Source organism: Equus przewalskii, chromosome 4 (genome assembly GCF_037783145.1).
Source record: "Equus przewalskii isolate Varuska chromosome 4, EquPr2, whole genome shotgun sequence".
Classification (NCBI taxonomy): domain Eukaryota; kingdom Metazoa; phylum Chordata; class Mammalia; order Perissodactyla; family Equidae; genus Equus; species Equus przewalskii.
Window position 1 is genome coordinate 65,546,454 of NC_091834.1, and position 20,497 is coordinate 65,566,950.

The window sequence follows — 20,497 nt, forward strand, 5'->3', positions numbered from 1 at the left end:
TTTTTGCCTTTATGTCTTTCCATGAGCTGATGGTGCTGAGGATCAAGAGGGAAAAGAAACCAAGGTGGATGAAGTTGGTGGATGAAGTTTGTGGATGAAGAGGAAGGGGAGAGAGAGAAATACCATGAACAGAAATTAGAATCAAGGAAGAGTAGCGGTTGGCCTGGTGGCGCGGCGGTTAAGTGCCTGCGTTCTGCTTCGGTGGCCCAGGGTTCGCCGGTTTGGATCCCGGGTGCAGACATGGCACCACTTGTCAAGTCATGCTGTGGTAGGCGTCCCACATATAAAGTAGAGGAAGATGGGCACGGATGTTGGCTCAGGGCCAGTCTTCCTCAGCAAAAAGAGGAAGATTGGCAGCAGATGTTAGCTCAGGGCTAATCTTCCTCAAAAAAAAAAGGAAGAGTATTAGGCCAGGCGAGAGAATGCTTGTAGATATCAAGGGAGGGACAAGAAGAGAGGGAGCCCCCCAAAATGGATCTGGAGTAGATGAAGGGGAGGAAATGGAAGAGGAGCAAAGTCCAGAAGGACACGGGGAGGGAGGAGAGAAAAGGATAGATGGAAACACTGGCTTTAGAAGGAAATTGGGAAAATTCTTCACAGACTAGAAGGAAGATAAGGGAATGGGTGATAATTTGGACAAAGTGAAATTTATATAGTATTCATATCAGATGACCTCCCGCTTCTCATGAAGTAGATAGCAAAAGAGGTTGGTGTAAGTGTAGAAATTTAATGAGAACGCAGAAGATTGGAAGAACAGCTATGTGTATTTTAAGAGTGAATTGATAAGAGATAAGAAAAGGAATTCCCAGTGTTGTTGAATTGCAAGACAAATTGGAAGGAATACATTTTGGAGCCTCCAATCAACCTGGTTATGCTACTTTCTCCAGAAATATTCAGCTGTCTAGAAGAGAGAACAGAAGAGAGAGATGTTTCCCTTAACCAGGACTGGAGATCAGCAGGATAGGTATGCCAGAAGATCAGTGAAATGAGAGTCATTAGGATGCAGGTGCAAGCACAGTGGGACAAACTGTCCCTCGAATTTGTGAGGTGCCTTGGGATGTCCTGAGAGGCCAGAAAGGCTGGCAGATGGAGAAAGGGCAAAGTGCCTAGGTCTGAAAGTGTGAAGAGTGGGTCAGAAGGAATGAAGTAACAGGAGAGGTAGACAGATAGACAGTGTGGTCAGAGGAAACTCTTCACATTTAAGAGTCTCAGATGTGGAGACATTGTAGATGATGGTCAAAAATAAGGTGTGGCTGCACTGAGGAGGATCTGAGATATAATGAGTCACAGAGATCAAGGTAAGGACCTGATAGTCCAAAGAATTAGAAGGATTACCAACACGGATTTTCAATCCCAAAGAATATACTGGTTATAACCGAGATTTTTTTAATTTGACGAAAACCACATTAAAGTGGCATTAAAACATATTAGCAGGGGCTGGCCCAGTGGCCGAGTGGTTAAGTTCGTGCGCTCCGCTGCAGGTGGCCCAGTGTTTCATTGGTTCGAATCCTGGGTGTGGACATGGCACTGCTCATCAAACCACACTGAGGCAGCCTCCCACATGCCACAACTGGAAGGACCCACAACAAAGAATATACAACTATGTACCGGGGGGCATTGAGGAGAAAAAGGAAAAAAATAAAATCTTTAAAAAAAAAACAAAACACGTTAGCAGCTAGAAAAATATTTGGAAAGAAGACATTCAACCTTATTCTTTCAACAAATATATATTGAACCATGTGCTTAACATGAAACTATATTCAATAAGCAAGATATAGCGGATTCCTCTTAAACAATGGCTTAATTAATATTAAGATTTTACTTCCCTCTGTCAAAGAATACAACTTAACATCTGATAACCTTGTACTAAAAATAGAAAATACAAACTGGTTACTTGAAAGAAGAAAAAACGATAGGAAAGCTAAACCCAGTAACATCACCATATACTTAAATAAATGGTTGAATCAAGTTAATCATAGTGATTCCCAAGAAATTGCTCGTATTCAATGTGAAACTACTAATCACTCCCTAATGTTTTGCCTTAGAGTATAAACTTTCACACTCAGAGACTCTTTCTATAGCCAATGAAGCCAGACCTGCAGCCTGTCTCACTCTGGATTGTCATAAGACTAGGTTGGTGGTGGGACATTTGGAGCCATTGAAGGCAAGGACCACAACCGGGTTCACTGGTCCTTTGTACCCCAGATGGGGACACAGCCACAATTTTCTAACGTTCTAAAAACAAATAAGTTGTTTTTTTAGAGACAAGTACAGTGACTCTATTATATACACTCATTAGGAGATTGTGCAGAGTTTGGAATGTTGTAATCATCCGACTCAAAGAGGAATTGTTAGCCAGATGTTGAAAAATCTATGTAAATGGGCTCTGGGAGTACATGCTATCTCTAAATCTTCCCAAAGAATGTTGACCTAGTCCTGCAGCATTTATTTACGCATTCGATTCAAGCAATCTTTAAAGTAAACTCAGAAGCCCTATTTTGCATCACACAGGTTAGTCCAATATAGACAAAATGTTGCTAACCGTTGAAGCTGTGTTACCGAGATGAGGATTTATTATACTCTTCTCTCTACTTTGAATATGTTTGAAATTTTCCATAATGAAAAGCAAAAATTAAAAAAAGAAGATATGTCTCTTTATTGTGCTTGTATAGTTAGAAGTAATGAGACCTCTTTCTTGCTTTTCTCCCTCCTGCTGACACACACTGTAACCTTTGAGAAGCTGCTTACCCTAGTGTCCTTTTCTCTAGAACAAATTAGAATGTACTGACACTAAGATTTGGATGGTACAACATCGTTATTATTCCACGTATTCCTCACGCTTTGTAAAACTCTTCCACGTGCTGTCTTTTCATTTACTTCCGTGGAACTTCTATACTCACAGGCATTCTCCCAAATCTTTGCCCTCCCAAAAGAAAACAGGCTTTCATCATTCATAAACCAATCTTTATTGAACAACTAGTATGTGCCATTATTTTTTAATGCTATTCTTAAATTCTATGGCTAAATATCTTTGTAAGGAAAAAAATACCCAACAGAAAGCCTTCACTTGCTCGATAAATATTTATTAAGCACCAACTATCTGCAAAGTAGATGCCAAGGCCTTGGTTACACAGCATACAGGAAACTTCTGCCTGGAAGCAAGAATGGGTGAAGACCAGTGAGGTGGCTCTTGCAGTGAGGGAAGGGGAGCTTTTAAAAAATGCGGATCTCCCGGTTCTGTACATAGAAGTTTAGGTCTGGCGTGGTCCCAAGAAAGGTTTAGAACCACAGGTCTAAATCATCAAGTCTAAACGGGACCAGAGCAGGCTCTAGTCTGACTGAAGCTGACACTGCCATCCATGGAGTGTAGTTGGTAGGTGGAAGGCAGGCAGGATACATATTTGAAGCTGCAGCCTGAAGCTGAGAAGGATGTGAAAACAGGGTGCAAGCCTGGAGAAAGGATTCAGCAGGATTTGGGCAAGCGGTCAGGACTCAGAGCTGACTGGGCTTAGGTTCAAGGCTGGGCTTTGGTCCTGGTGGAGTTCTCAGCAGGGACCCAGAAAGGACCGATTGTATGCTGGGTCCCTTTTGTGTAGCAGGCACTGTGTAAAGCTCTTTACTTACATAATCTCATTTCATCCTCATGACAGCCCTGTGCGATAGTTTGATTTGCCCAAGGTCAGCCAGCAAGTGGATGAGTTGTATTTGTACCCACTTCTATTCTGACTGCAAAGCCTATACTCTTTCTGTCCCTCCATGGTGCCCACAGGGACTGGGGCAAAGACTTTTCAGGCTCACCTAGGGAAGACAGCTAGGAAGACCATTTGAGTCTAAGGAGCTCTGCTCACGCCAAGCACCAGGCAGCTGACTATTTCCACACTCTACTCACTAGTGGGTAAAATAAACTCCAGTGACTCCTGACTGACAGGGTTCTCCTTATTCCCAGCACTGTGTCCCAGGCAACATAGTGAAATTGGCAATTTGTCTTTGTATCCCAGCCTCCCCAATCCTGTTTGTTCCCCAAACCTGAGATGGGGCCTACCGTCTTCACACTTTTCCCCTCCACTCACACCAAGTAATACATGTCTGATAACAGATGAAAGCATTGTGCTTTTGGAAGCTACTACTTTTGAACAAAGTGTTGATATCAGAGACAGGAGCTAGGAAGGATTTGCAAGATAGGCTGAATCCCCTGAAATCGCGCCCATGGATAGGCTGTAGCACATTCAAACTGATCCTACTGCCATCTGAAGAGAAATGATAAAATTTCAGGAGCTGGGATATCAAGAGTGCTGCTGCTTCAGAGATTCTCTTGAAGTCCTTTTCATGCCACTGTACCAGCCTATCTGTACAAAGTGCTCATTTTCACAGGGAACAATACGTATGTGTGTGCTTCTCACAGAGACAGTAACCGGGGGGCATTATCCGTCAAAGCTTCTTTCTTTTGATAACTGAAGTTATAGACCCAGACGCTGCTTTATTAGTATTCCGAATGCCAGTACTGCCCTACCCTACAATAAACAGAGTAAACAAGAGTGGCTCTCCTGGTACTCACCCTCCTCCTCGCTCCCCGATCATCATTCAATGAGAACTCAAGATCATGGAATTTTCCTTTATTTATCAAAATCACTTGTAATTTCAAAATCGCTCTGGCAAATACTTCTGATTAGTGGATATGAAATGTGGATGGATAGATAGATAGATAGATAGACAGATTTAGAGGTGGTAGTTTATTTGCTGAGAGAATACACTATCGACCTGTAAATGTGATTCTAACAGCATCAAGCTGGATAACAATTTTCTGTATCGTGTATACACAGTAGAAGAAAGTAATTTTACAAGGCAGTATGACGAAGTAGACAAAAGACTTGGCTTTGTTTCTTATCAACTGTGCAACTTTTGCAAATTACTTGACTTCTCTGAGCCTTGTTTTCTGCCAAGGTAAAATCAAAATAGTAAAATTCGCCTTGAGAAGTCTTTGTGAGGATTGGGTGTGATATATGTGAACTGCCTAACAATGCCTGGGACACAGGGGCTCAAAAATATTTGTTGAATGAATAAGTAGTAGATGCCCAATAAAGGTAGTTTCTATTATTTATTACAGTGTTACAAACTTTATAGGCTTTAAACTTGTTTACCCCATGTTTCTCAGGGAATACTTAAAAAATTAATGGTTTCATTTTTAATTACAAAAGCAAACACATCTGTTGCAAAAATTCAAATTACATAAGTGTTCAAATAAAAAGTGAAAAGCCCTACTCCAAAGTCCATACCATAGAAGTAATCACTCTTAACAGTTCCATATATATTCTCTCAGACCTTTTTCTAGGCCTATACAAATATACGATGTAATTTCTAAACACGAGTTTGTACTGTACACAGTGTTCTGTAACTTGAGTTTTTGACATAACATCTTGAACATCTTCCTAAGCCTAGTATTCTATTTGTATGGTTAGATTGTAATTTGTGATACAAATCTCCTATTAATGGATAATTAGGTTATTTACCACGTTTTGCTGTTTCAACCAGTGCTGCAATGAACATCCTATGTAAATATCATTTTGGCATTTATGCTAGTTGTTTTTCTAAGATAAATTTCTAGAAGAAGAATAGCCAAGTCGAAGGGTACGCATATTAACTAGACTCTGCCCACTTGCAGGGAGAATGTTATGAGCTGAACTGTGTCCCCTCAAAATTCATATGTTGAAGCCCTAACCCCCAGTACCTCAGAATGTGACTGTATTTGGAGACAGGGCCTCTAAAGGGGGTGATTAAGTTAAAAGGAGGTCATTAGGGAGGGCCTAATCCAATCAGTCTAGTATCCTTATAGGAAGAGGAAACTTGGACACACAAAGAGACACCAGGATATGCATGCACAGAGGAAAGGCCATGTGAAGACACAGAGATAAGGTGGCCCCATTTGCAAGCTAAGGAGAGAGACCTCAGGAGAAACCAAACCTGCTGACGACAGCTCGGTCTTGGACTTGTAGCCTCGGAACCATGAGAAAATGAATTTTGATTATTTAAGCCACCCAGGCTATGGTATTTTGTTATGGCAGCCCTTGTAAACTAATACAGAGGGGTTATTCTCAAAACCTTGGTGGCCCTTCTCCTTTCAGCTGAAGTCCACATGGTGTGAGCAAGCTGTTCTAGCCTACTTTCTTTCTTTCTTCTTCTTTTTTTTTGGTGAGGAAGATTGGCCCTGAGCTAACATCTGTTGCCAATCTTCCTCTTTATTTTTCTCCCCAAAGCCCTAGCACACAGTTATATATCCCAGTTATAGGTCATTCTAGTTCTTCTATGTAGGATGCTGCCATGGCATGGCCTGATGAGCAGTGTGTAGGTTTGTGCCCAGGATCTGAAACAATGAACCCTGGGTGCCTCAGCGAACTGAGCAAACTTAACCACCTGGTCATGGGGCCGGCCCTGCTCCCTACTTTCTTGATTCCATGCTCTCTCTGTCCTATCCTTCATTGTCCTTACTCTCCTTGCTTTTTGAGGTCTATTTAATAAGGGGTGTTTATTATAGACCCTGGGGAATTTCAAAGATCTTTGGATGTTTACAAACAACTTTTTTTCCCCCTTTTTTTTTGAGGAAGATTAGTCCTGAGCTAACATCTGCTGCCAATCCTCCTCATTTTTTTGCTGAGGAAGACTGCCCCTGAGCTGACATCCATGCCCATCTTCCTCTACTTTATACGTGGGACGCCTACCACAGTATGGCTTTTGCCAAGCGGTGCCATATCCGCACCCAGGATCTGAACCTGCGAAACCCAGGCTGCCAAAGCAGAACGTGAGCAGTTAACCACTGTGCCACCGGTCAGCCCCACAACTTGTCTTTTGATGTACCTCATTCTGGCATGGCATTGAGATAACAGGAAGAAGTTATTAAGGTATTTTTCCCATTGAATTATCTTCTATTTTCACTTTATAAACTATGAAACAATGAGAAGAAAATCTTTCCCATATAATTTATCTCACATTTCTTCCACTGATTGAAGGGAGTAAATAGCTCACCTTTGTAGACTATTTTAATTTCACTAGATAAATCTTTAGATTAAGATAATTAAATCACCCTAGATCAACTACTGGCTACGTAGTTAACGTACCCTTTAAAACTGCATTTTAACGCATTCCCTCTCCCTGACCACCCCTCCTCTCTCAGCCTTCATTACATCTGATGTGTGTGTTTCTGTGAGAAAAACGTAGGAAGGAAACTTGAAATTACTTGAGGATTTACATTCTGCTCCACAGCCATCCTCAGTAACCTTCACATATTTTACATTCTTTCGATTTCCTGAAGAAGAGTGACTCACCCAGAATTAGGCAGCCACAGTGGCTGGAAAAATTGGTCTCAAGGTCTCCTAATATTTCTTTCTTCCTTCAGAAATCCCTTTTACTTGTAAAGTGAAAGAGAGCTTTGCTGGAGACTGCTGTGTGTTGATGACAAAAGGAAAGAAAGAGGGACAGTTTCTGCCAGGGACTGAAAAGAGAGTTTTACTTTTGTGATCTCTTCGTGCTCTTCTCTGGTCTCTCTTCAGAGTTCACTTCAGTTGCTAAACACCATAGGTCTGGGAAAGCTTGTGCTTACTTTTTCCCAAGAAGTTAGCGTATCTTGGGAAGCTGCGAGTCAGTGCTGCCTCTTATCTAGAACCGATCAGGAGGCAGGGAGAAGGGCACGAAGCAGGTAGGCCTAAACAACGGAAATAAGGGTGGACCTGCTCTCTTTGCTTAACCTTGCCAATGTCAGAATCAGCTGATTGACTGTCAAAGATGCCAAAAACGAAAAACCAAAAAACCCCCACAAAAACAGGAGTCTAATAGTGATGCTAAAAAAACAGAGAAATCTGGGTCATTTGAAATCTGGGGGAAATTGTGTGGGAAAGGGCTTTTTCCTGACTTTTTTCTTAATGTTTGCATGTGTGTGCAATGGAAGTTGGGGATAAATTAAGGAGGAAATATAAAGATAATATAATAATCTCTACCTACTTGCAATACTCAAATTCCCCACTTTTTTTTTGCCCTATTTTGGTATTGCTTCTTCTACTTCATTCAGTTTCCCAAGCCACATATAAACCCTAAAAGTATATGCAATTATTTCCAAAAAATAGTTGGGCTCCTACCATGTGCAAGGTATTATGCTAAGTTTGCACAAGATGAAAAGATAGCTAGGATTTAGTCTATCTTCAGGGCCTGCAGTCTTATAGCAAAAGTAATTCATGGGCATTTTTGTTCACAGATTTGCAAAAACAGCTAAATTTTACAAGAGAAAACATCTTAATTGTCTAGTGCTCATTGACAAGCATCTACATGTCACTGACATTTAGCTCAAACCAAAAACATATTTTGAAATAAGAAATTAAATGAACACTTTTACCAGAAACAAAAATTTCAGAAGAGTTTGCTTACTTGTGTGTCAGAAATCATAAAACAGAGAGAGTTACAACTACGCCATATGTGAACTTTAGGACTATAGAGTAATATAATATCATCTGTAACACATCTGCTTCCTTTAAATTCAAATTCTAACATTTATAGTTTCAATAGTTGGTACCGTAGCCTCATACATGACATGAATAAAATAACATTTGAGGAAGTTCTTGAATTTGGTAGGTAGCTGATTTAGAGTTAGAAGTTCTCTTCCATCTCTTAAGATATTAGATTCTATTAGGACACAAACGTAGCCTTTTGGCATAAGAACTCCAGAAGGAAATATCTATAGTTCAACACTAGTGTTTAATACTGTATTGCTACCATTTTAGATGACAAAGATGGCCATTATTTTGGTTTCACTAAATCTGTTTATCTGTTTATATTAATTGATTGGCAAGATGTTATCATTTATTGCTAAATTTTTGGAAGCAAATCAAGGAAAAAAGAGTATCAACTAAAACCAGAAATAAATCTCAATTATGATTCCTTCCATGAAATGGATCACATCAAGGATGACAGACACAAACACCATCATTTGCTCTTTTATTTTCATCAGACACTTAAGTATCTCTCTAAAATAGGATTTAATCAATGTCAAATAATTAGAGGGATAGTAGAAGAAAGAGTCTGTAAGTTGTTGGGAGCCTCACAAAGGAAGGGAGTGATGACATACTATCTTAACTACTACTACGCATTTGTCCTCTGCCAGTCAGTCTCCAAGGTAATCCAACGCAATTTTTTCACGTGAAGCGAGCACATTAGTCTGGCGCAGGCATTTGCTTCCTCTCTGAATTTCCTGTTTTACTGGATATGAGGTCTCTGAGGAGCACCTCCAGGAAATAGTCACTCGCTCAGAGGCCTGCAAGGAAGAGCGATTTGGAGAGGCTAGGTTCCTACTGCTTGCTAAAGTGATAGCCTTGTTCTGACTTAACACGTTCTCCCTACATAAACTTACTTAAGTTCAATTGAGTTCACTTTCACTAGCCTCTTATATAGCAGGAGGCATTCAATCATTGCCAAAGTCAATATATTAAGACTGGTTGTTGAAGGCAGCTGGTTTCCCATAGAACCATGTGTCCCTATTTCCTATTTCAGTTTATAATTCAGTGGTAGGAAATGCCAAAGGGAGTTGGCAACAATGGCCTTTCCCACTTATAATAGATTTACTTTTATGTACTTGGATTTTCCTCCAGTATTGTGTTCAGTGGTATTTTTACTATGTAATCAGATTGGATGGCTCTATACCAAGGTGCTGATTGGCAAGAAAACCTCAAGGTAAATGGCTTCCTCTCTTCCCTCGGTTCCAGAGGCAACTGTGCTGCAGGACTGTTACCAGGGACATGGAGTCCTTAGAGGGAAGGGAGGCTCGCATCTGTATTAGAATTAAGTTTCCAGGAGAGCCCTGGAATTTGAAAATTCCTTTAGCCTCCAGTGATAAGTGAGATAAACCGGGCCTCCCGGGGCAGTGTAGATTCCGACATCCTATTTCTGCACTGCGTTCTCCCCCATTCCCTCCTTGGCTGGTGGGAAAAGCAAAAACCCTTCCTTCTAAGGTAAAGAAGTTAAGAATGAGAGTTATTTGCTGTTTAAATAGCTGTTTTGCTGTTTGTTCAAATCTCTGGTCTTCAAGTTGCATGGTTCTCTCACTTTATTTTCTTTTGTTTTGTTATTACTACTATGTCTTTTGCCTTCTCTTCCTCTTTGGGATGAAGTTTGATCTTTACAAAAGAAGAGAAGGTAGAAGGCTTTATTTTTTCTAATTTTTGTTCATTAGTTGTATAATCTTGCAAGTGTCACTTGACTTCCTGTACTATATAGATTCTTAATCCATAAAAGGACACGTCAGTATCTATCCCCTTCCATTTGCGGAATATTAACACTGTCAATTATTTTAGTTACATTCTTTGATCTCGACAGAACTTTCCTCTAATAACTATGCTATTTAATCATAAATTTAACACTAGAATGCACTATTAGTTTTCAATATTTAAAAGTTAAATACAAAAATATTTAAACCATATTTACCTTGATTCCCTGTGTTTGTATTTCATGACACTTAAAAGAGATTTTGTGGATGGTAGAATATTTCTCTTGAGAAATATCTTGAATTATGAAGTTTCATATTATAAATTTGACTTGAACAAAATATACTCACATATTAATTCATAATTCATCAAACTAAATTAGTTTCAGCTTTTGTGAATGTTATATATCTGTAATTTTCACAAGAAAAATGTTTTAGTTAGTGCCCGTTTATTTTCCCTATCATTTCTCAATCCTCTTCTACTGCCCTGCAAAAGAGGACTAAAAAGTACTCAAGGGCTTTTTGGATATTTGGATATTACTGTTAACAGGGAAATATTGCAGATTGCCTACCCCACTTCATGAAATAAACATCTGAAATCTCAAGCTCCACCCCTACCACCCAAACTGCCATGTCTGCTCAGTTTTGGCAATGTAGACAACAGGACAGACTTGTTCTGTGAGAAGTGCCATCCCATTTACACTGTTGCGCTCTGAGTCGGCCCTCAGGGAAAACCTTCATATAGATCTAATACCATTCGCATGTGTTTCCTCTTGCATTAAAGGTAAAAGCACCTGAAAATTGTAAAAACCATCGTACTCTTTTACCAGACCAAATGTCTAGCAAATGAGGATGGGATTCAGGGTAACAGAGGAACAGATCACTCCACCTGAAGTCTTGTGTATTGGAAAAGCATGAGGTCTTTGAACCTTGTCTCAGGTTCTTACAAGTTCTGAGACCTTGAGTAAATCACTTTTCTGAACATTGGTTTCCTTATTTAAAAAATAAGGGTAATATCTAGTTCACAAAATTGTTACATGGATTAGATATGAAATCTAATGAAATGGCTGGTTATAAAAATTCTCGTCTTCAAGTCATTATAGGTAGTCCTGGTTCTACTACCAAAGCTAGAACGTTGGTCCACAATTATCATAGACAGTTATCAAAACAATGGTATTTGTATAGCACTCCATAGTTTACAAAGCACATTCATCTAAAGTATGCTTTCACTTACACACATTCAGATACTAAGCTTGGGTATATTTTTGCCTATTCAGATATTAATTCTGGGCATTTTAGGAAAAGCTTTGATTAAGAAACATTAAGTAGTTGTGTGCCAGAGTTTTGGCAAACTGACATTTATTAATTATTTAACATATATACATTGAACACATAATATATGCTAGAGCAGCAATTCTCAAACTTTTGGGCTCATGATCTATTTACATTCTTACAAATTATTAAGGACCCCAGAATTTTTATGTGAACAAGTGAACAAGACAAGAGCCCCTGCCCTTAAGGAGCTTAGACTCCAAGAGAAGAGGCAAGTATTTACAAAACTGTGCTATTGGTACTGTCATAGGAGTAAATACAAGATACCAATGGGGTTAAGACGGTACCTTGCCCAATTTTAGGAGATCAAAGAAGGCTTTTAGAGAAAATGATGGCTAAGCTGAGACTTAAAGGAGAAAGCCAGGTCAGGGATGCAAGTGTAAAAAGGAGAGCGAAGTCTCCCAGACACAGGGAGCAGCAAGGCTTGCTAGAGTTTACAGAGAGAGCAAGGCATGGTAGATTGGCCAGAAATAAGGAAACGTTATCATGTAAGTTTCCTGAGGGAAAGTTTGAAGACTTTAAACAGGGGACTGACATACTCCAAGTTTAAAAAGATCAATCTGGGGGCCGGCCCCGTGGCTGAGTGGTTAAGTTCTCGCGCTCCGCTGCAGGCGGCCCAGTGTTTCGTTGGTTCGAATCCTGGGCGCGGACATGGCACTGCTCATCAAACCACGCTGAGGCAGCGTCCCACATGCCACAACTAGAAGGACCCACAACCCAGAATATCCATCTATGTACCGGGGGGCTTTGGGGAGAAAAAGGAAAAAAATAAAAAATCTTAAAAAAAAAAAAGTGTATTTTAAAAAAAAATTAAAAAAAATAAAAAGATCAGTCTGGGTACAATGTGAAGAATGAGTTAGAGTAGAACAAGGCACCAGGCAGAGAGGTTATTGCAGAGAGTTGAGGCAGGAGAGAATAATGGCCTACCTAGAATACTAGTAGTGGAGAAGGAGAGAAATGGAGAGAGCAGAAATCTATGAGGGGACGGCCCTGTGGCTATGGTTAAGTTCACGTGCTTCGCTTCGGTGGCCTGGGGTTTCACTGGTTTGGATCCCGGGTGTGGACGTGGCACCACTCATCAAGCCATGCTGAGGCGGCATCCCACATGGCACAACCAGAAGGACCCATAACTAGAATATACAACTATGTACTGGGGGGCTCTGGGGAGAATAAGCAAAAATAAAATAAAATAAAGACTCAGCCATCAACACACTGTCCTGCTTTTTCGTACAAGTGTGTGCACTATCTCTATCAACAAATATTGTGAGTACTCAAAATAATACACACACAAGTTGTTTTAAAAAAAAAAAAGAAATCTATGAGAAGGAAAATCTGACACGACTTTCTGATGGTTGTAGGAGGTAAGAGACGGGGGGGGGAGCTGAGTATAAGACCCATATTTCTGGCTTAGGCAACTGGGTTGATGATGATAACATCTAGAGATTGGGAACTTTAAAGCAAGTATAACAAAAATGAAGAGTTTAACTTGTGATATATTGGTTTGAGGTACCTTGGAACATCAAGACACATATTTTGAAGGCATCAGTTATGCAGATTTGTAGTGAGGAGAGAGAACTAGACTAGACATTTCTATTTAGGAGACAGTAGCATATATATGGTAACTAAAGCCATGGAAGTGAATGAGGATCACCAAAGGAGAGTATAAAAAGTGAGATAAGAATAAACTGACTAGGACACAACTCTGAGGTAAATGGACATTTAAGTGACAGGCAAAAGATGGAGGTCCTGGAAGGTAAAATAAAGAAGCCAGAGATCTAGGAGGAAAACTAGGAAAGTGTGGTTTCACAAATTAAGGGATGTAAATGCTGCAGGCCATGGTCACTAGTATCAAATGCTGCGGAGAGGTCAAGCAAAATACGGAAAAGGGTCCACTGGATTGAACAAAGAGGTTGTTAGTGACTTCATTAGAATTTCAGTGGGGAGGTAGGGACAGAACTAGAAGCTTACTGAATAAATAATCCACTGAATGAAGTTCCTAGAAAGGCAGGAGGAGACAGAACCCAGAAAATAGGCACAAAGAGATAGAATACAGAGAACAGGTAGAAATATGTGCCCTAGATTGCAGGGGGACACCCGATCCATCATGATGTTTGAAAGGATGCGTGTGGATGCAGGTAGGCTAATAAATTTGGAGGAAGGAATTTGTTGAAGTTCCTTTCTGATGGGTTCTATTTTTTGCTGAGAATAAATGAGGGAGATGGTTGGAAAGCAATGAAGAAAATCTGAAGTGGCTGTGGTGGAAAAGAGAGCTAACTAGGGAACAAAGTTACAAAGTTGCCTGGCAAAGTTGAAGGCCCACTTCAGGTTGGACACTGTACATAGGAAGTGGAAACAATCTATGTGGTCCATCCAGAATTTCAGATCATTTTTTTAAAAACCTGTTTCTGAATCAGAAGGTTAAGGTCTAGACTTTATTAGCAAATATAATACTGCAGACAGTGCAGCAGAGATCATAAAACAAGTACAATAATTCTCTCTCTCTCCACCTCCCGAACATATAATTTATAATACACACTGAGTGCATGCACACATACACACATTATGTAACACTGACTATCAGAACTCCTTATGGAGAAAGTTCCATAATATGTCATCATCTCATTGCCTGTAACCCTCCATGTAATTTTCAATGGAAAGTAGTGAAGCTATTATTGCATGGGGCAGGGTTTGTAGGAGAGCATGAACAAACCTCAGGCAAGAACTTATTATTTGTATTAAGAATTTATACATTTTCATCATACATCATGATCAAGTGGGATTCATACCAGGGACATAGGGATGGTTCAACATGTGCAAATCAATCAACGTGATACACCACATCAACAAACTGAGGAATAAAAACCACATGATCATCTCAATAGATGCAGAGAAAGCATTTGACAAGATCCAACAGCCATTTATGATAAAAACTATGAACAAAATGGGCATAGAAGGGAACTACCTCAACATACTAAAGGCCATATATGACAAACTCACAGCCAACATCATACTCAATGCGCAAAAACTGAGCGCCATCCCCCTGAAAACAGGAACAAGACAAGGATGCCCTCTCTCACCACTCTTATTTAATATAGTGCTGGAGGTCCTGGCCAGAGCAATCAGGCAAGAAAAAAGAATGAAAGGAATCCAAATAGGGAGGGAAGAAGTGAAACTCTTGCTGTTTGCAGACGACATGATCTTATACATAGAAAACCCCAAAGAATCCATTGGAAAACTTTTAGAAGTAATCAACAACTACAGCAAAGTTGCAGGGTATAAAATCAATTTGCATAAATCAGTAGCATTTCTATATTCTAAAAACGAACTAACAGAAAAAGAACTCAAGAACACAATACTATTCACAATCGCTACAAAAAGAATAAAATACCTTGGGGTGAATTTAACTAAGGAAGTGAAAGACCTATACAATGAAAATTACAAGGTCTTTCTGAAAGAAATGGATGATGACATAAAGAGAAGGAAAGACATTCCATGTACATGGATTGGAAGAATAAACATAGTTAAAACGTCCGTTCTACCTAAAGCAATCTACAGATTCAACACTATCCCAATCAGAATCCCAATGACATTCTTTACAGAATTAGAACAAAGAATCCTAAAATTCATATGGGGCAACAAAAGACCCCAAATTGCCAAAGCAATCCTGAGAAGGAAGAACAAAATGGGAGGCATCACAATCCCTGACTTCAAAACATACTGCAAAGCTACAGTAATCAAAACAGCATGGTACTGGTACAAAAACAGGTGCACAGATCAATGGAACAGAATTGAAAGCCCAGAAATAAAACCACACATCTATGGACAGCTTATCTTTGACAAAGGAGCTGAGGGCATACAATGGAGAAAAGAAAGTCTTTTCAACAAGTGGTGCTGGGAAAACTGGAAAGCCACATGTAAAATAATGAAAATTGACCATTCTTTCTCACCATTCACCAAAATAAACTCAAAATGGATCAAAGACCTAAAGATGAGACCTGAAACCATAAGGCTTCCAGAAGAAAATGTAGGCAGTACACTCTTTGACATCAGTATTAAAAGGATCTTTTCAGACACCATGTCTTCTCAGAGAAGGGAAACAATAGAAAGAATAAACAAATGAGACTTCACCAGACTAAAGAGCTTCTTCAAGGCAAACGAAAACAGGATTGAAACAAAAAAACAACCCACTAACTGGGAAAAAATATTTGCAAGTCATACATCTGACAAAGGCTTAATATCCATAATATATAAAGAACTCACACAACTTAACAACAAAGAAATCAAACAACCTCATCAAAAAATGGGCTGGAGACACGAACAGACATTTCTCCAAAGAAGATATACGGATGGCCAATAGGCACATGAAAAGATGTTCATCATCACTGATCATCAGGGAAATTCAAATCAAAACTACACTAAGATATCACCTTACACCCATTAGAATGACAAAAATATCTAAAACAAATAGTAACAAATGTTGGAGAGGTTGTGGAGAAAAAGGAACCCTCATACACTGCTGGTGGGAATGCAAACTGGTGCAGCCACTATGGAAAACAGTATGGAGATTCCTCAAAAAATTAAAAATAGAACTACCATACGACCCAGCTATCCCACTACTGGGTATCTATCCAAAGAGCTTGAAGTCAGCAATTCCAAAAGTCCTATGCACCCCAATGTTTATTGCAGCATTATTTACAATAGCCAAGACACAGAAGCAACCTAAGTGCCCATCAACAGATGATTGGATAAAGAAGATGTGGTGTATATATATATACAATGGAATGCTACTCAGCCATAAAACAGAACAAAATTGTCCCATTTGCAACAACATGGATGGACCTTGAGGGTACTATGTTAAGTGAAATAAGCCAGATAGAGAAGGACAATCTCTGTATGACTCCACTCACATGAGGAATTGAAAAATGTACACAAAGAGAACAGATTAGTGGCTACCAGGGGAAAGATGGGGTGGGGGGTGGGCACAAAGGGTGAAGGGGTGCACCTACAACACGACTGACAAACAATAATGTACAACTGAAATTTCACAAGATTGTGACCTATCATTAACTCAATAAAAATTTAAAAAAAAGAATTTATCCATTTTCAGAGTGCAAAATAACAAAATTCACCTCTTTTACATCCATTAAGAGCTCCCCCTCAAAGAAATATATCAGTGGACATGGGAGATTTTCTTCTTTATAGAGTATTAGATTAAATAATAATAGGATTCAGGATAATTTTATATTTTAAAATTATCTGTACATAGGTACATTTACTAAGAATTTACTATGGACTGGGCACAAATAACTCTCAAAAAACCTCCATTAGTTAAGTATTATTCCTATCTATAGATGAGAAAACTGGATCACAGAAAGGTTAAGCAACTTGTCCTTGGGCATATGGTTAGTAAATGGTAGAGCTGCGATTTGAACCCAGGCAGTATGACTCCAGAGGCCACACCTTTAAACTCCCTGCTGCACTGCCTTTTTTAAAGTAGACATTTAACGAAATTTCCAAAGTAAGCGCTCATTTTAAGTTTCAGAAATTCAACACAATGATTGCTTGGGCAGATGAGTTGTAACAGACTTTTTGAGCAATTCAGTACAAATGGAGACTTAGGAAACTACAGCAGATATCAAGACACATAATAAGCTGTTTCCTTAGATAAAAATTTCCTTCATTAAAAAAATTACTTGGAAACATTCAAGTATACCGAAGAGTATAGAAAATAACTACAATCTTAACACTCGTATACCCTTCACCTAGCTTTAAGGTTTTGCCACATTTTCTGCAGATTACTTTTGGTAGAAAATAAAACATTACAGATACAAGTGAACCCTCCCCTGTTACATTCCCTTCTCTTCCTCTCTGGAAGTAACCACTATTCTGAATTTGGTATATATCATTTCCTTGTATGATTTTCACAGTTTGATCTCACAGTTTCTTATTTTTAAACTTTTATTTATGGTATACCATATGCACCTTCTGCAACTTGCTGTTTTTTCCTTCTCAATATTAAGTTAATGAATTCTATCTCCATTAATATTACTAGCTTTAATTCCCACTGTTCAGTATTCTGTGTATGTCAATTTGTCCAGTAATGTAACTTATTCATCCCTTCTCCTCTAAGTGGACATTTAAATTGTTTCACTAAATAAGCAAGGCTGCTATGAACATTCTGCTGTGGGCTCATAATTATGTATATAAAATTCCTTAACGTGCAGTTTAACAGAAAAAATAATATATGTGCACGAACTAGACAATGAAGACAGCCGTTGGTTTTCAAGAAAGGTACGAAAAACCTTGGGCTGTTCAGAGCCAAGTGTGGCTACTTTCACTAGAAAGCATTTGGAGAAAGGCTCCCACGACCCAGCGACGTTCACTGCTACAGCAGGAGACCACACAGTTCTAGCCCTTTATTACACTTTAACTGTTACCCAACAGTTTCACGTGTGTCCATTCATTTCCTCAACTAGAGTGTGAGCTCCACGAGGACTGAACCGGCCACCAAACAAGGTGAGCCGACACGGCCGTGACCGTGGAGAGTCCGCAGTGGAAGCTGCAGCAGCCGACCCCTCGGCTGTGCCAGGCCGCCAGAAAGTGACAGCGCAGGGGCCTAATCTCACTGTCCACCCCGAGAGTCAAGTTAGTTGAGGAAACGAGGATGGATGAGGGAATAGACTTCTCCCTGGAGGCGTCTCTTCACTTGCACTCACAATGCCGCCAGGTCAGAAGCCAGGAGCCGAGGCGTGGACGCGGCCCCCGCCCTGAGCGCAGCTGCCCAAGCTGGCCTCTTCCAGCGGCGCCTCTTTCCCTTACGCCAATTCCGTAAGGAGACTCTAAGGCCAACAGGGCGGCTCCCTCCGCTCCAAAACCTGACGCGAAATTGCGCGGGGTTGCACTGATCGCGGCCATCTTTAATTCGGGCAAAACCCCACCCTCGCGCCCAACCGGCCCCTCCCTTTCAGCGTCCGCAGAGCTTTTCACCGACAAACGTAACGCGGTTTAGCCGTAGAGGCAGTATTGAAGAAACAGGCACAGAGACTTGACTATCCCTGATCTTGGAGGTGCCAAATCCCGCCAAATTAAACATGGCGGCTAAACCAGAGCAGCAAGAGTGCTCATGCCAATGAAGTCATGCTCGAAAAGGAGCAAGGCGACAGGGCAGAGAAGGAGTAATCTCGCGAGATTAAGCCAAACTCTTCTCGGCCCGGAAGCCTCGTCTGAGGGGGCGGGGGGGGGGGCGGAGGAGGGAGCGGGAGTCGGGCGAGAGCCAGTGGAGGAGTCCGCCTGCTGTCGCCTGCGTAAGCAGGGCAGCGACGCCGGGCGGCTACGCCGCGGAGTCGGCGTAGGCGGCTTTGGAGAATCGGCGGGCTGCGCTGCGCCCTGGCTGGTCGCGGAGGGGGGAGGGGATGTCGGTCAGTGCGAGATCCGCTGCTGCTGAGGAGAGGAGCGTCAACAGCAGCACCATGGGTGAGTCTCAGCTTTGGGCCGCCGCGACTCGGGTCGGCAGCTCCGGACGCACCGGGGCTCTGCGGCCGCCGGACCGGCCGGGAGGAACGCCCTGAGGCGAGGCGGGGGACAGCGGCGAGGGGAGGTGGGGTGGGGGCGACGGCGGGCCCGGGGCGCGGCGGCGGCGGCGGCGGGCCGGGGGGAGGGGAGGCGGCGGCGGTGACAGTTTGAATTGAACGTGAGGAGAGCCGAGGCGGCGGCATTTCCTGTGCCGCGGCGGGCGGGCCGGGGGAGCCCTGAGCCGCGGCCTCCGCCGCCGGGGCCGGAGCGGGGTCGTCTTTCCCGGCCCGCCGGCTCCCGCGGCCCTGCTGCGTCCGTCGGCGGCCGCAGTGCCCGCGGCGGAGCTCCCCTGGTCGGGGGAGCGGGCCTGGCGAGGAGGGTGGGGATGAGCGCGCGCCCGGGTGCGGGTGCTGTGTGGGCCGGCCCCGGAGGGCGGCGGCGGGGAGGGAGGAAGGAGGATGCACCAGGCTCAGGCTGCGGTGGAGGCGGCGGCGGCTGCAGCGGCTCCAGCGACCGCGTCGCCTCCTCGCTCCCCCTCCCCGCCTCTCGGGGTTTCCTTTCCCCAGGCGCGGCCCCGAAGGCCGGTGGATGGCGGGCGAGGCTGGCGTACGGAGGATAAGGAGGCTGGTTTGGGCTTAATTTTTAGGAAAAAAGAGAGAGAACGTCTGGGAAGGGCGCCCTCCCGAGGAGTGGGAAGGCTCGGAAGGGTCGCTGGAAAAGGGAGGGAGTTGGAGATACGGACTGGTGATGTTTAAGGAAATTAATTTTTGAAAATATTTCAGTATTCTCAGTTATTCTGTTAAGAAGCCCTTTCATTTCCTTTCCTCCCCCAGATGTTGGAAAAAGAACAAGGCCATTTCATTCACATTTTCCACTCCTCAGTTCCATTGCTTACTCTGTGTATACTAGGAAATAAACATCTGAAAATTTTGTAACACATTTCCATTTGCTGAGTTACGTTTTGAGAGTACACTGTTTCAAATCTGGGTTTTTGTGGTGTGGGCAAAGAATTGGTGACGTTCAGGTGTTTGCTTAGTTACTGAAAGAACTTATTCTTACGAATTTATTGTTGTAGTTCAACTTTAAGATTTTTTTGGCTTTGTTACTTTGATGAAATGGGAAAACATCTTCCCGAGTGCCCTTGAGAATCTAAATGAACAGATAATCTAGATTCAAAAACATTTTACTTGTTCGACGTATTTATGTACATACAAGTGATGAGAATGTCAGTCCCTCGCCCCTCAAGTTTATAAGCAATTTGAGGAGGAAACTTTTTAGGCATTAAGTGTACAGGTAGGGATGAAATTTATGGAATTCTGATAGACTGGAAGGATGGTCCCTTAGCAGGATATAAACAGTTATTAAGCTAGTTACTGCTGCCTAGATCCCTTATTCCTCCAAATAGCAAGGGAAGGA

General features: G+C 41.7%; 1 protein-coding gene across 5 annotated transcripts in view; it reads left to right on the forward strand.

The window, feature by feature from the left end:
* SEPTIN7 (septin 7) overlaps positions 1-20,497 on the forward strand; it is a 202,849-nt gene that overhangs the window by 69,515 nt on the left and 112,837 nt on the right. Inside the window, exon 1 of one of the 5 annotated variants that reach the window (XM_070616233.1) lies at positions 18,652-19,042. The exons of 1 other annotated variant lie outside the window; for it this stretch is intronic. Coding sequence is in view for 1 of the 4 variants with exons in the window: in XM_070616231.1 (XP_070472332.1) it covers positions 18,982-19,042 (61 nt within the window). In the remaining 3 variants the exon portion in view is untranslated. Of the gene's footprint in view, positions 1-18,651; positions 19,049-19,150; positions 19,172-20,497 lie in introns of those variants that run through there. 3 more of the 5 variants (XM_070616231.1, XM_070616232.1, XM_070616236.1) reach the window with 3 other exon arrangements.